At 43.8% G+C, this 17,025-nt stretch overlaps 2 protein-coding genes across 2 annotated transcripts in view; one reads left to right on the plus strand and one right to left on the minus strand.

Moving 5' to 3' along the window:
• Positions 1 to 3,348, minus strand: part of pes (pescadillo) — a 276,479-nt gene extending 273,131 nt beyond the window's left edge. Inside the window, exon 1 of the mRNA XM_055655847.1 lies at positions 3,345 to 3,348. The gene's annotated coding sequence lies outside the window, so the exon portion shown is untranslated. The remainder of the gene's footprint in view (positions 1 to 3,344) is intronic.
• LOC129709443 (rasGAP-activating-like protein 1) overlaps positions 1 to 17,025 on the plus strand; it is a 125,773-nt gene that overhangs the window by 77,968 nt on the left and 30,780 nt on the right. The window contains exons 10-13 of the mRNA XM_055655845.1: positions 3,174 to 3,269; positions 8,335 to 8,488; positions 13,533 to 13,597; positions 15,759 to 15,871. Coding sequence (XP_055511820.1) covers positions 3,174 to 3,269; positions 8,335 to 8,488; positions 13,533 to 13,597; positions 15,759 to 15,871 — 428 coding nt within the window. The remainder of the gene's footprint in view (positions 1 to 3,173; positions 3,270 to 8,334; positions 8,489 to 13,532; positions 13,598 to 15,758; positions 15,872 to 17,025) is intronic.

The following is a 17,025-nucleotide window of genomic DNA, read 5'->3' on the forward strand; positions in this document are numbered from 1 at the left end:
CGGTTTGTTTCTTATTGAAATCTTGGCAGAGGTTAAAGAATCGCATTGAGAGGAGGCATGAGCAGAAATCTCAAGTGAGACAAACGGAGTTAGCAGTATTTGGGGGAATTTCCATCGATCACCCATTCAAACTAGTTCAATGTTATCCCATTTTCACATCCACTCCCTATACACCAGGGCCAATTTACAGAGGGCCAATTAACCTATAAACCCGCATGTTTTTGGGATGTGGGAAGAAACCGAAGCACCCGGAAGAAATCCGCCTAAAGGGTGAACCTGCAAACACCATAGAAACATAGAAAATAGGTGCAGGAGGAGGAGGACATTCGGCCCATCGAGCCAGCACCGCCATTCATTGTGATCATGGCTGATTGTCCCCTATCAATAACCCATGCCTGCCTTCTCCCCATATCCCTTGACTCCACTAGCCCCTAGAGCTCTATCTAACTCTCTCTTAAATCCATCCAGTGACATGGTCTCCACTGCTCTCAGTGGCAGGGAATTCCATAAATTCACTACTCTCTGGGTGAAAAAGATTTTTCTCACCTCAGTCTTAAATGACCTCCCCTTTATTCTAAGACTGTGGCCCCTGGTTCTGGACTCGCCCAACATTGGGAACATTTTTTCTGCATCTAGCTTGTCCAGTCTTTTTATAATTTTATATGTTTACACCACACGGACATCACCTGAGGTCAGGAACGAACTTGGGTCTCTGGCACTGTAAGGGAGCAGCTCTACCAGCTGTGCCACTATGCTGCCCTAGTCACATTGCATTTGACTGTAAATGTTGACTGTCAAACCAGATACTTGTTGTTGTTTTCTGGCCTATATTTGACATCTGTGATGAAGAGATATTTCAGATAATGACTTCAACAATCCTTCATGGCCACCAGCCTCCAGCACAGAGATTAATGTCTCAATAAAGAAATATTGAAACACAGGTCTGTCCAATATTCAGTAAGTTGAGATCTGAGCAGTCACCAAGTCTGAAGTTACTTCCTATCTCGCTGCAGTTTATAATTCCATTCTCTCGGGCAGTACATATGAACATTCTTATTATAGAATCATAGAGCACAGAAACAGGCCCTTCAGCCCAACTCATTGGTTTTGGCACAGACATTGATGGCCAAAGGGCCTGTTCCAATACGACACAGTTCTATGTTCATGAATGCTAACCAAGACACCCCATCTACACTAGTCATATTTGCCTCTGTTTGGCCCATATCCCTCTAAACATTTCCCATCCATGTACCTGTCCACATGTATTTTAAATGTTGTTATAGTCCCTGCCTCAACTACCTCCTGTGGCAGCTCGTTCCATACACCCACCACCCTATGTGTGAAAAGATTAAATTTAAATATTACATTTTGTCCCTCATTTAAAAGACCAGGTGCATTCACCCTCTCCATTTCTCTCATGATTTTATACAGCCTATAAGATTATTGGAATGTAAATAGTAGCGTGGTGTAGCCTAGATCATTTCCTATGCATGTTACTTGTTACTTATATGCTACTCTTTGACAATAAAAGCTCATTATTACATAATAATTGAACAGTAAAGTGTTTTTAAAGATACATGCCCCACTCTGTCATTGGTATTAAAGAAGAAGTGGTTGAAAACTTAGAGTTCCCAGGTGTAAATATTTTTAGTTTACTTTAGTTTGCTTTAGAGATACAATGTAGAAACATGCTCTTTGGCCCACCAAGTCTGTGCCACCCAGCGATCACCCCATACAGTAGCACTACCTTACACGGTAGGAACAATTTACAATCTTACGACAAACCTATTCGTTTTTGGGATGTGGGAGGAAATCGGAGCACCCAAAGAAAACCCGCACAGTCACAGGTAGAACGTGCAAACTCCCTACAGACAGCACTCGTGGTCAGGATCAAACTGGGCCATGACATTGTAAGACAGCAACTCTACTGCTGCACCACTGTGCTGCCCCAACTAGTAATCTGTCCTGGTCCAAGCACATTGACAATACAGCAATGAACTCACACCAACACCTCTACTTCCTCAGATGTCTCCAATGACTCTTACCATTCAGATGCACCGGAGAAAGCATCCTATCAGTTTGCAACACAACTTGGCTTGACTACAGCTCTACCCAAGACAGCAAGAAATTGCAGAGTGGTTGTGAATGTAGCCCTGTCCATCACACAGACCAAATTCCCCACCGTCGACTCCATCTACACTTCATGCTGCCTTGGACAAGGACCACTTACACTCCAGTCATTCTCACTTCTCCCCCCTTCTGTTGGGCAGATGATACAAAACCTTGAGTGCACATACCCCTGGATTCACAGTTTCCACCTTGCCGTAATCTGAGCGGTCCTCTTGTAAGGTACAGTGTAGTCCCAATCTATGTTGCCGAGGGCCTGGGTTCAATCCCGACTACGGGTGCTGTCTGTACGGAGTTTGTACATTCTCCCTTTGAACGCGTGGCTTTTCTCCAGGTGCTCCGGTTTCCTCCCATACTCCAAACTAAAGATAGACATAAAATGCTGGAGTAACTCAGCGGAACAGGCAGCATCTCTGGAGAAAATAAATAGGTGACGTTTCAGGTCGAGACTCTTCTTCAGACTGAGATTCAGGGGAGACGGAAGCTAGAGGTATGAAAAGGTTCAGAACAAATCAGAGGCGGCACTGATGGGCAAGGAAAGGTGGAGCCCACAATGGTCCATTGTTGGCTGAGGAAGAGGTGATAATGAAGGGATAAGAACCATGAAACTAGCAGGACAGAAATTTAGAAAATAGGTGCAGGAGTAGGCCATTCGGCCCTTTGAGCCAGCACCGCCATTCAATATGATCATGGTTGATCATCCAAAATCAGTACCCCATTCCTGCTTTTTCCCCATATCCCTTGATTCCTTTAGCCCTAAGAGCTATATCTAATTCTAGGTGTCAACTAGGGTGGGGGAGGGAAGGAGATCTCCTCTTCCCTGACTCTCAGTCTGAAGAAGGGTCCCGACCCCAAGCATCACCTATTCCTTTTTTGCCGTTGAGTTATTCCAGCATTTTGTGTCTTATCTTCAGTGTAAACCAACATCTGCAGTTCCTTCCTCCACAGTATCTCCAAACTAAACTGAATTCAACTAAAATGACGGCTGCTCGATTTATAAAAGGATGGTGAAGTGCAATGTGACAGCCTCTTCTCTTCTCTTTCAGAGCGGTGCTGTGGACTGGCCAAATATAAGGACCACTGTGCCCCAATCTGCACAGGCTTACGATGAACGACAGGCAGCAGCAGACCACCTGAACTGGGTAGGTGCTGACAATATAAAGCATTTACAGTAAAAACACCCCAATTCTCCCTATGCAAAACCTTGTGGCTTGGTGCCCCATGTACTGATTAAGAAGGAACTGCAGATGCTGGAAGATGCTGGAAGAAGGGTTTAGGCCTGAAACGTTGCCTATTTCCTCCGCTCCATAGATGCTGCTGCACCCGTTGAGTTTTTCCAGCTTTTTTGTGTCCCATTTACTGTTCTGTCTTCATTGAGCTAGACTGGACTGACCACTGCCCTTCTTCGTGCAGTAGTTGCCCGATTTGTTGCTGGACAGGAAGGGTTTAGGGGCGATGGGTGACATGGACAAATAGGCAACCTTTCCACTCTGAGGGCAGTCCGCATCTGCAACGAGCTGCCTGAGGAAGCTCTAGAAGCTGATACAATTGTGACTTTAAGGCCATTTGGACTAATATATGGATAGGAAGACTTTAGAGGGACATGGGTCAAAAAAGGGCAGCACAGTGGCACAGCGATAGAGTTGCTGCCTTATGGCGCCTGAGACCCTGGTTCGATCCTGACCACGGGTGCTGTCTGTACAGAGTTTGTACGTTCTCCCTGTGACGGTGAGGGAAACTGGGTGCTCCGGTTTCCTCCCACACTGCAAAGTCGCAGGTTAATTGGCTTTTTCTAGTTGTAAAAATTGTCCCTAAGGTGTAGGATAGTGCTAGTGTACGGGTTGATTGCTGGTCGGCACGGACTCAGTGGGCCAAAGGGCCTGTTTCCATGCTATATCTCTAAAGTCTAAATGCAGGCCAATGTGACTCGTCCAATGTGCAACATTGTCGGCATGGACGAGGTGAGACGGAAGGCCTGGTGCCATGCTGTAGACATCTATCATTCCATGACTCTGGTTCCAGTAAGTTTTGTTTCCAACTCAAATATTCAGTGCCCAGGATTTTTATTTGTTTTCTACAGCTTGATCATCTCACCTCTTACTCATTAAATCTGCTTTAGCAAACAGAAAACATTGGATATGTGGGCTTTCCTTGATCATTTCAATAACCCTGAACATATATACATACTAACTTATACTCTCTGTGTATTTGATTAAACTTCACTCACTTTAGACTTTATTTTGGAGATACAGAGCGGAAATATGCCCTTCATCCCACCGAGTCTGCGCCAAGCAGTGATCACCCCATACACTAGCACTATCCTACATGCTAGGGACAATTAACCTACAATCCTGTATATCTTTGGAGTGTGGGAAGAAACAGGAGCATCCAAAGGAAATCCACACGGTCACAGAGAGAATGTACAAACTCTGTACATATAATCAGGTTCAAACCTGGGTCTCTGATGCTGTAAGACAGTAAAGGCCCTGTCCCACTTACATGTCCTTGGCACGCAAATTACGCGACCTCGTCGTTGCGTTGAGGCGCATGGGCATCGTGTAGCCGCGCGGGGCCGGTCCCACTGAGAAGCGCGGAAGGGTATGGAGTTGTGCGCGGTATCGTGCGGCGCTCCGGGATTTTGTACCAAACTAAATCTTCGCGCGCCACCGGTCTTTCGCGTAACTGACGGCCAAAGTGGGACCGGCCCATAACTCTACCTGCTGCACCAACACATTTAAATAATCCATATTGTGGGATATCAGAACTAATGTGAACAGGCAATTGATAGCCAACATGGATTCAGTGGGCCGAAGGGCCTGTTTCCACACTGTATCTTAAATTAGTCAATCTCTTGCTTCCAAGGCTCATCCTAGTATCACATTCTTCATGGGACTGACTGACGTTGGGCCCAGAAGAGACAGTAATTCCTTTATGATATAAAAGTATCGATACACCCAATTCAAAGCCATTAATCCATTATTATATTTTGTCCATATTCTTAAATTAGTTTTGTACCTAAATTAGCCAACATTTACCATTAGTTTGCAGCAACCAGAATTATATTGAATCTTTGCCTCTCAAACTGTTGGAGCAGATTTTAGCAATTTATTAATGGTACTTAACAATTGTATCAGACTTTGGATTAGGTTAGTTTAGAGAGATACAGCATGGAAACAGGCCCTTCGACCCACCGAGTCCATGCTGACCATCGATCACCCGTTCACACTAGTTCCATGTCTTCCCACTTTCACATTCACTCCCTCACGCTTGGGGCAATTTACAGAGACCAATTAACTTACAAACCTGCACGCCGTGGGGATGTGGGAGGAAACCGGAGCTCCTGGAAGAAACCCATGCGGTCACGGGGAGAATGTGCAAACTCCACACAGACAGCACGCGAGGTCAGAATCGAGCCGGAGTCTCTGGCGCTGTGAGGCAGCAGCTCTACCAGCTGCGCCACTGCGCCATTTGATGATACGATGTTTCATAATGATGGTTTGTTAGCTGGTGATTTTCTGTCAGATGAACTAAGATTTTATAATCAATGTTTTGTTAATTATCAAACATTTCAATGTCATCAATACCTATGACCGCATTATCTGTGTATAGAACTGTCTAGCTGTGAATGGATTATTGCTTAAGGCCGGAAGATACCAAATGGAAATCACAAATCACTTCCTTCAATTTCCATCATTTGAACATTTAATGGGCAGTGGATATAAAATAGGATGGTGCTTATAATGCGGGCTTTCGTGCAAAGTTAATGCTGTGGTTAAAACTATTGCTTTATAAATCTTAAACCAATTAAGTAAAGTGCGTCCATAATTGAAATCAGCAAGAGACCATAAGGAGAGAGCTGATGGAATGTGGTTCTAGATTTATACGGTAATAGTGGCCATTTACCCTTGTATATACAAAAAGTGTAATAGGAAGTGAAGTCACTGTTAAGTGATGAAACAAATTGAGATTTTAAATTCTAAACTATTTCACTACATATTGCAGCATTGTGGACTTAGTTTCGAACTAAGGGCTTGGTAATTATTATAGTGCACCATAAGAAAGTATGTGTTATGTGATTTTTGTAGGAAGGAACTGCAGATGGTGGTTTACACCCAAGATAGACACAGAATGCTGAAGTAACTCAGCGGGACAGGCAGCATCTCTGGACAGAAGGAATGGGTGACGTTTTCGGGTCGAGGCCCTTCACACTGAGTCTGAGTCTGAAGAAGGGTCTCGAACCGAAACGTCACCCATTCCTTTTCTCCAGAAATGCTGCCTGTCCCGCTGAGTTACTCCAACATTTTGTGTTCATCTTTGTTATACATATAATTTGCCTGGAATACACACAAAGCACTGTATATAGTTATAGAATTATCGAGCTGTACAGCACAGAAACAGCCCCCTCCTCTCCCCCATGCCAACAAAGTGGCATACAAATCTGAATTTGGCCTATACACCTACGAAGCTCTTCCTATCTATGTAATCATCAAATCTATTTAAAGAATTATAATTCACTCTGCTTCTGCAGTTTCCTCTGGCAGCTCTTTCTAAATTTGACTACCCTCTGAGTGAAATTAGTGCCCTTGAGATCTCATAAATCTCTCCACTCTCACCTTAAGCCTATGTCATCTTGATTTAGAATCATCTGCCCATGGAAACAGACTGTGAGTGTTCACTTTATCCATGCCCCTCGTGATCTTGTACAGCTCTACAAGGTCACCCCTCAGCCTCTTATGCTCCAAAGCGAAAACTGCCAGCATATCCACCTCTCCCTATCAATCACGTTGCCAGTCCAGGTAACATCCTGGTGAATCTTTTTGGCAGTTTTTCCAACTTATCTTGTTGCAAGTGACAATAATAAACCAATACCAACTTGTAGGTTTGAGTAAGTGACTATTACATACACGACTGACCTGAGGGAAGGGTGAGCTCGTCCAGTCAGAGCATACGTTGAATGCTCCTGGAGACCAGGATACACTGGTCCAATGGTTCATTATTGCCACGTATGCACAGCACAGTGACATTCTTTTGCACAATCCACAAATTTCACTTAAAATGTGAGAATTCACTGTTTAAACCATTGGGTCGTGAGCCAGTGAATTATTTGCTTGGTGAAACAGAAGAGTTTTATGAAGGATTGAAGAGGAAGTGAGAATGGATGGGGTTGGGAAGGATGAGAGTAGGAGAGAGATGGTTGACATGGCACATTAGCTACGGGGGGCTGACCGTGTCCGATGTACGATGGAACTACACTCGGAGACCAAGTGACCTCATGGCACTTATTTGATTGTTGCTGCACACTTTAGGTCCGAAATCTATCAAACGGCAAATTGGTTCAATGGGTGGAATCTGTCAACTTAATTAATTTAAAATGTGACTGAATTCAATTTATGTCACATTATAGCCCTGCAGACACTGGATATGAAACCAGATGTTGTAACTGCTGTTGCTTTCATAGTCAGTGCAGGAACTAATTGCAATATTCAATCTGATGTATCACAGCTGACAACATAAAATTGTTGGCTATTTCGTTTATCCGCAAAAAATTCTACATGCTGTAATATTTTATTGAATTAACTGTTGGGGGCAGTTTTCTGGATATCTTTAATGTCTCCTCAGTTTTACACACTGGGGAATTAAACCCATTTTATTTTACAGGGGGAGCAGAACACAAAGTGCTGGAGGAACTTAACGGGTCAGGCAGCATCTCTGGGGGGAATGGATAGATGATGTTTTGGGTCAGGACCCTTAAGGGGGAATCGATGGTGCAGTGAACTGAGTGAATGATCCAAAGTGGAGGACAGTGGTAGAGACCTGGGTTCAATCCTGACTGCGGGTGCTTTCTGTATAGCATTTGTGTGTTCTGCACAGAACCTTTATGAAAACGTGGGGTTTCTCTGGTCCTTCCATAAGCTAGTGTACTGTCCGATTCACCTCGACCCCATTGTGGACATTGGACTTTGTCTAAGGAACTGATGCACTGTAATGATGAAAACTATATTCTGCACTCTGATTCCTCCCCTATACTCTATTTATTGTACTTGACTTCGAACTGTTTGTATCCATGCATGGTATATCTGATCTGTTTGGAAAGCGTGAAGAACAAAGCTTTTCACTGTATCTTTGTACATGTGACAGTAATACACCTAAACCAAAACCAAACCTAAACCTAAATGTTTACTGGCAACTCTTTGTAACCTTTCCCAGGTTGAGGATGTCACCCCTCTTACCATGTTGGAGGAGGTTACCACCGTGGAGAGCAGACAAGACATGGCTGTGACACTGGTGAAGATGTTCCTTGGTCAGGGCTTGGTGGTACCTTTCCTTGACCACCTCAACATGAGAGAAGTGAACAGAACAAGTGAGTATATCATGACATCCAAATAAACAACTCACTGTTTAGCTACAACTACAACTCCATCACCGATTTTCCAGCACCCATGATTTCAGAGCCTTTCTGGATTGTCCGTTTTGCTGGACCAACAGAGGTCACGGCCTCTGAGAGGAGTAGAGCAGGATCGGAATGACCCACCCAGGCCGCCAAAGGGCCGAGAAACCGGCCTACAAAGTTGGGCTCGGAGGTCGGCTATGGGACCGGATCTGCCAGCTCTGGCTGGTTAGAGTTCCAGAGTCCCTGCCACAGGCGGCAAATGCGACCCGCCGACTAGCCGCTGAAATGCCGATGAGGTCGAGATCGGCCGCCTCACCTGGCCCAGGCACCACATTTTGGGGGGACGTCCAGGGGGGGATTTCAAGTGCACTCTCACAATTGTGTCGGGATTAAAGGGTGTGCAGGACCACCAGTTGCCGGGGAAATCGGTGGTAGACCTGTATTGTATAACAAAGACTTTGTCGTTATTTAAAATGTAACAGCACTGGAAAGCTACTTTTGAGCTACAGTTTGAAAATGTCATTCTTCATATATCTTTTTGTTTGTGTCAAGGGTGTTTAATTGTCATATTTCCCAACAACTGCACAATTAAATTCTTAGTTGCTGCAGCTTAACAGGGCCATAAATCCCAAAACACTTAGATAAATGTAGAAACATAATGCAGTAAATTAACATTTATATTACTAGGGAACCATAATAGTGCAAAACCGAAGTTTGTTGTGCAGAATTATAGTTACTCAGATTTGTGTTCAGTTTAGTTTTGAGATACAACGTGGAAACAGGCCCTTCGGCCCACAAAGTCCATGCTGACCAGCGATCACCCATATACTAGTACCATCCTACACTTCTGGGACAATTTTCAGAAGCCAATTAACATCCAAATCTGTACGCCTTTGGGATGAGGGAGGAAACCGGAGCACCCGGAGGAAACCCACGTGGTCACTGGGAGAATGAAGAGTGGCACAGTGGCATGAGGGTAAAGGTGCGGTAGAGTTGCTATCTCGCGGTGCCAGAGGCCCAGGTTCGACCCTGACCTCGGGTGCCATCTGTACGTAGTTTGGATATTCTCACCACGTTTTCAAACAATTCTAACGGACTCCAAAGAAGAAATGAGTTGGCAGTCCTTTCTCCATTAGTCCTTTTAGTTACATTTTACCAATAAGAATTTATTGAGTGTTTTATTTCCTGCACCTCATAATTCTTAGAAGAAATATTATTCCATGTGGAATCGCTTAATAGATCTTGCAGAGCATTAAGGATTCATTGCTGAGTGCGTGTTGGCATCGTTCACTTTACTTTGCTTAAATATTTGTGTCTCGCAATCTTATAAAGCAATTTGTTTGAGAAAAGTCCCTGTTCTCAATCCTAATTCAGTTCAAGACGTACGACATTCTCTTGACGCTAAGCTTCATTCCACTGGATTTAATCCTGACTGTCGTAGAGTCATAGTGCGTGGAAACAGGCCCTTCGGCCCAACTTGCCTACGCCAACCAATGTTCTCCAAAGATGCTGCCTGTCCCATTGAGTCAGTCCAGCACTTTGTGTTCTCTGGAGTTCACCACTTTTTGAAATCTCTTTTGCTCATGGGCATTGGAATAGCTGAACCAGGCCGTGATGCAGCCAGTCAATATGCTCTCTACTGTAGACCTGTAGAAGATCAATAGAGTATTTGTCCATAAAGCAACACTCCTCATTCTTCCAAGGATTAGAAGGGCTAAGCCTCTCTCTGTCTCCCTCCGCAGATGCTGTCTGACTGCGCAGCTCCATGCTTTCTGCGTTTATTTCAGATTTCCAGTGTCTGCAGCATATTCGTGTTGGATTACAGTCAGAGAAACGACCATCTCACCAACCACCACTAGAATGTAACTGGTACATTGGCACCAACCTTGCATTTTTGATGAAATGCCAACAAAAATGCTCAGATTTATCTAGTTGCCTTGAAAAGGATTTTTTTCCCTGCATCCACACGCTGAAGATCACGGAGTCTGTGAGCATGTAAACTACTTCTCTAGCATTCTGAGCACAGGCAGGAGCAGGGAGAGGTTGTTGAATGAATGAATTAATAAGTTTATTTCCAAGTATTCACATACAAGGAATTTGCGTTGGTGCTCTGCCCGCAAGTGATTACATGACATACAGTGACAGTTAGGAATGACACATAAAACATTAAACATTAATAATAAAACATTATTGATTAAACATGTTGGTGAACATCTAGCAGCCATCGTTGCTTGGCCTTGCACACGGAGACTCTGTGTACAGCGGTTGGTGAGGAGCATGCGAGAGAGACATGATTACTAGGGTTCAACTTGGCCTCTGAATTAAGTATTGAACTTGAGTTTGACTTGATTGTATTTATGCCTAACTATAATGGTTATACCTAAATCCACTTATTTTGTGATTGTCAGACTGAGATTTTCTCTTTGTAGAAACAAGTAGAAAGAAATTCCCAGACTGTTCAAAGCAGGCATACCTTGAGCAGACTCTCAAGAAAGGTCCCAACCCCAAACATCACCTAACCGTGTTCTCCAGATATGCTGTCTGAGCCGCTGGGTTACTCCAAAACTTTATGTCTTTTTTTCCTATTAAATCTTTCTCCTGTCAACTTAAACCTATGTCTTCTGGTTCATGATTCCCTGGGAAAAAAGACCCTGTGCATTCACCCTATCTATTCCTATATCATTGCGTAACTTGCTGAGGGTATAAATAAGTTTGTTCAGCTCAATGAATAACTAATACATATTCCTCACTACACTAAAGGGAGAGAAGGTTTAGTTAACAGGAACACACACTGTTTGTTTAACATGTAAACGAATAAATGTTGAAAATTTAATACCAATTATTGGGCATTCATTTAATTTGACGTATCCAGGTTGTGCACAGGGAAGAGAGGGGGAATAAATGGGGGACGGGTGTTGCAAGTTAGTTAACTAAAACTGGAGAATTCATTGTTCATACGGTTAAGTTATAAGCAACCCAAGCGGAATAGGTGCTGTTTATATGGTGTATAATGTATATACAGTATATATACATATATATATATTAACAAGTCCCAGTGGGGGTTTGTGTGGAATTGTAAGCAATGTATCAGTTGACTGAATGAACTGTTATCTGCCAAGAAACAGACAGATTGCACAACGTTATGGGGACAGAATATTGCAGTCTTGTAACTCGGAAAAAGCCATTGTTTAGGAGCAAGCTGGGAGGTAATGTGCAGCACTTTATGTGGGAAAACAAAACATTTGAGCAGACAAAGCCTCTGTGACTAATTGAGTATTTCATTAATTAGCAGTGATTATGTTACAATTACTATGGAAACAGACCAAGGACTTGCACTTGGGATGAGATGCTGCTGCCTGTCCCGCTGAGTTACTCCAGCTTTTTGTATCCTACTTGCACTTGGGAGAGCCTTTGAATAAAGGGAAGGAAAAAGTGACCATAAAATCCTGAATGAAACCCATACCTTGCCGATAGAACACATTTACACGGGCAGATCAATGTATGTTGTGCCAGAGTTCAGGAGAGTGTCTCGTTAGATGACATCAATCTGGCCAATCTGAACCCTGCACATGACCATTTGTGATACAACAGGCAGGATCACCAACTGCATGCAACAGAATAGTCATGGCAACAGCCCCACACTACACAAAGCACTCTCTTCCCCGCATGTGCATAGATTTAGGTTCAACTTTACCTTTGGGTTTAGGTTTATCATTGTCATGTGTACCGAGGTACATTGAAAAGCTTTGTTTTGCATGCTATCTAATCAGATCAGATAATGCTGGACATGAATACAATCAAGTCAAACTCAAGTACAATACGCCAAACAAAGGGGAAGGTACAGAGTGCAGAATAGAGGCACAATACACTATTCCATCGATTCCTCCTCAATTGGTTATCTATATTACTAAATCTCTGATCTTGACCGCTTTTGGCCGACTGTGCTGCAATTTCCGAGAGAACGCCGCCACCTACGGCCGTCATTTTTGGCCACCTCGCTCAGAGTCCCCCTCCGCCATATGAGTGCGGAGGATTTGTTCCGTCGATGAAAAATGAGAGAGATATTAATGTTTTTACAAAATTCCCCATTTTCTCTCTGCTGCCCCCGCTGGCGGCAGGGGGAGGGACTATAAAACCAGGAAGTGCCGTGCCTCTCTCAGTCTCTGCCAGACCACTAAGCGAGAAGGTCACGGCTCTCTGAGCTGCGAATAACACTGAACGCATGTCTACTCCACGTGAGTCCCCTCGATGCGGCTGTAAAGTGGCTGCAGCCCTTTTTAACAAGTTTGTGTTCACAAAATGAATTTTGGTTGTCGGGTGGCTGCAGCCAAAATGAATTTTGGTTGTCGGGTGGCCTTGGCTTGGCTTTTAAAATCATTGCAACAGTTGGATGCCTGCCCAAGCATCCATACGGCCCACAATGTCTATATTAGCCCTCTGGAAACCAGTACCTTCAGCCCGCAACACCCATACTAGCGCAACAGACACCCCCCCCCCCCCCCCCCCCCACTGGCGAGCAGTATTGGAATTGGTGGAGAGGTGGAATATTGCGTTGGTGACCAGCCCTCCCATGTGATGCTGGGACCCAACGGGTCCCACTTAGTCTATAAATTATACATCTTCACTTCATTTCAAGAATGCGTAAAAATGCGGCATGCTGTACTTTTGTAGAGTTTGGCCTTTAGTTTACTAACAAGAATCATATAACCTAGATAGGTACATACATAGGTTTAACATGAGGGGGAGGGAGGGGGAGAGAGATTTAATAGGAACCTGAGGGTAGTGGATGTATGGAATGACCTAACGGAGGATGTGGTTGAGGCAAGTACTCGCAACGTTTAAGAAACATTTGGACAGGCACATGGAGACGATAGGATTATAAGGATTTGGGCCAAATGCAGGTAGGTGGGACATGTTGGTTGTGTGGCCAAGTTGGGCCAAAGGGCCTGTTTCCACACTGAATGACTCTGTGACTATGAATCTTTTAGCTTTTATTATTCTTTTTTTTATGCAGCTGATCCAAACACACTTTTCAGATCAAATTCTTTGGCCTCCAAAGCAATGGAACAGTTTATGAAGGTAAGCTGTCTTACTTTCCCAAGTAATACCAGATTTTCCCCCAATGACCGTACAAACTTGTGTCTGATTTACAGTAACTGAAACAATGCTTGATTATCTTATTGAGAACCATGTACTAATGGAATAGCCCACTTAAATACTGCCTCCTATTTCTATCGTTATTGAGCACAAAAGGCATAGTCTAACATGGCTGCAAAAGCACATGCTGAGAATATGTCAACGCTGAACAGGGTAAACTGTTCCAATTCTTGTCCTTGGGAATACATAAAACATGGAAAACAGTGCAGCCCCGGAAAGGGGCCCTTTGGCCCACAATGTTTGTGCCGAACATGATGCCAAGTTAAACTGATCTCAACTTCCCATACATGATCCATATAACTCTATTCCCTGCACTTCCATGTTCCTATCCAAAAGCCTCGTAAACACCGCTATCGTATCTGGCTCCACCACCACTGCTGTCAATGCATTCCGGGCCCCCACCATTCTCAGAGAAAAAATATTTGCCCCACACATCTCCATTAAAATATTTCCCCCTCACCTTATAGCTACGCCCTCTAGTGTTGGATATTTCTACCTGGGCAAAAGATTCTGACTGTCTATCATATCTATGCCTCTCATAATTTTATATACATCCATCGCCTCCTCTCAACCTCTGACGTTCCAAAGAAACAAGGGGTAATAACTGTGTCACTGATTCTTCCAACTTAATGTAAAATAATTCCTTGACATTTGTCATTTGAGTCCTTCTAACTTCAGAAAACTGCTGTTTGTGTGACTGGTTTAATTTTACTTTAGAGATACAACGTGTAACCAGGACCTTTGGCCCATCGAGTCCGCGGCAACCATCGATCACCCATTCACACTTGTTCTATCCTACATCCCAGGGACAATATTCAGAAGTCAATTAACCTACAAACCTGCATGTCTTTTGGGGCGTGGGATGAACCCCACATGTAGGAAACCCACATAGTCACAGGGAGAGCGTGCAACTCTGTACAGACAGCACCCGTGGTCAGGATTGAACCCGGGTCTCTGGCGCAGTTAGGCAGCAACTGTACCACTGCGCCACTGTACCGCCCACTTTGGATCATCTTCAACTACTTGTTGACTACACCATCGAGCCCCCCCTTAATGATGGTGCCTGACCAGCTGTGCCACCGTGCCACCCCAAATTTGGAACGTTAATGGCTTCATACAATAGACTTTGCCCAGAATAAAATAATGCTCTGTTCACTATTTAGTGTTTAGATAAAGTGAAATTATACAGCCACAAATATACCTCCTGTTCTGATTTAACATCCTTACTTTTATTTGCTTTTGCCGCTGTGCATTGGGTTGCTTTTCTGTCAAATAAATAATTGATAGATAATGTCATTAAATGAATTTTAATAGGACAATGGTGCATTAATTTGGAAGGAGTCCAGTGTGCCTGTGCATCTTAATCCAAAGCATGAGTCATCCCTCTGTTATAAGTGAGCGAAGCAATGAAGAAGATTTGTAGATTGAGCTGCTATGTTAAAAATAAAGCAGTGTGAAGTCCTGCCAAGTTTCTAACCATGCAATAGATCAGGAAAGTTCAAATTGATCTCCAATTTACAGCTAAAGGGGCAGCACAGTGGTACAGCGATAGAGCTGCTGCCTTACAACGCCAGAGACCTAGGTTCGATCCTGACTACGGGTGTTATCTTTACATTTGTACGTTCTCCCTGTGACTGTGTGGGTTTTCTCCGGGTGCTCTGGTTTCCTCTCACATCTCAAAGACATACAGGTTTGTAAGTTAATTGACTTTGGTAAGTTGTAAAATTGTTCCTAGTGTGTAGCATAGTGTTAGTGTACGGGGTGATTGCGTTTGTCGTGGACTCGGTGGGCTGAAGGGGCTGTTTCTGCACTGTATCTCTAAAGTCTAAAGTAAAGTTTTACAGAAGGTCAAGAGACTGGACTGAGTCAAAATTTCATCTTCTACCAGGAATTTACAAATTCAAGATATTTCTTACTGGGTCACTGAGCAAATGCCTTTGTAGAGGTCACTAAATATTAATAGAACTGTGATGAGAATTGTCGTGACCAAGGAGATATCCTTTCACTGGATCTTGCTTCCACTTTCAGTAACTGACTTGATTGCACGTACACCAGTATAAATGATGGCTCTCATTCCTTGCAGTTGGTGGGAATGCCATATTTGCATGAGGTGCTGAGGCAAATCATTAACCGTATTTTTGATGAGAAGAAATATGTTGAACTGGATCCTAGTAAGATTGACCTGAACAAAATAAGGTATGGCTCAATGATACATGTGTTCTTGGATATCTTTACTTTTCCTTCTTTTTTTCTCTGATTTGCTAGTAATCCGATTTTTCTATGAGATTGGACAAAACTGGTTCACAAAGATAGACAAAAACACTGGAGAAACTCAGCGGGTGCGGCAGCATCTATGGAGCGAATGAAATAGGCAACGTTTCGGGTCAAAACCCTTCTTCAGACTGAAGTTCCGGTTTCGACCCAAAGCGTTGCCCATTTCCTTCGCTCCATAAATGCTGACTCACCCGCTGAGTTTCTCCAGCATGTTTGTCTACCTTCGATTTTCCAGCATCTGCAGTTCCTTCTAAAACATTTAATCACAAAGATGATAGTTTAGTTTGGTTTAGAAACACAGTGTGGAAACTGGCTTATCGCTCATCGAGTCCTCACCACCCAATGTTCTAGTTCTAGTTACAGTCAGCACCCATAGTCAAGATTGAGCCCAAGGGTCTCTGGCACCATAAGGCAGCAACTCTACCGTTGCGTCACCGTGCTGCCCTTGTGGAAATCAAGCAGAAAATACTGCGAACCTTCAACAGGTTGGGAATTCATGTCTCATGTACGGGTTTGGAAGATTTGCAACATTTTATAGAGAACAGGTCATATGGGAGGGAGCGACGTGAAACGCAAAATCCACACAAGTGCACAAACAAGAAATTGCAGAAAACTGTGGATGCAGCCCGTTCCATCACACAGCCCAGCCACACACCATCGACTCCACCTACACTGCACACTGTATAGTTCCCTGAAAGTAGCATCACAGGTGGATAGGGTTGTAAAGAAGGCTTTTGGCACGCTGAGCTTCATCAATCAGGGAGCAGAAGTCGGGATGTTACATTACAGGTGTACAAGACGTTGGTGAGGCCACAGTTGGAGCATTTTGTTTAGTTTACTCACCCTGTTATAGAAAAGATGCCATTAAGCTGGAGATGGCACAGATAAGATTCATGAGGATGTGCCAGGAATCCAGCGAGCTTTGAGAGATTGGGTAGGCTAGGACTTTATTCCTTGAAGCACAGGAGGCTGAGGGGTGATCTTATAGAGATATATTAAATCATGAGGGGAATAGAATAGAATGTGTGTTCTTCTAGCGTTTGAGGGAACAGAAGTCCGCAGCAGGGTGATGCTAT

This window comes from Leucoraja erinacea, chromosome 25 (genome assembly GCF_028641065.1).
Source record: "Leucoraja erinacea ecotype New England chromosome 25, Leri_hhj_1, whole genome shotgun sequence".
NCBI lineage: Eukaryota > Metazoa > Chordata > Chondrichthyes > Rajiformes > Rajidae > Leucoraja > Leucoraja erinaceus.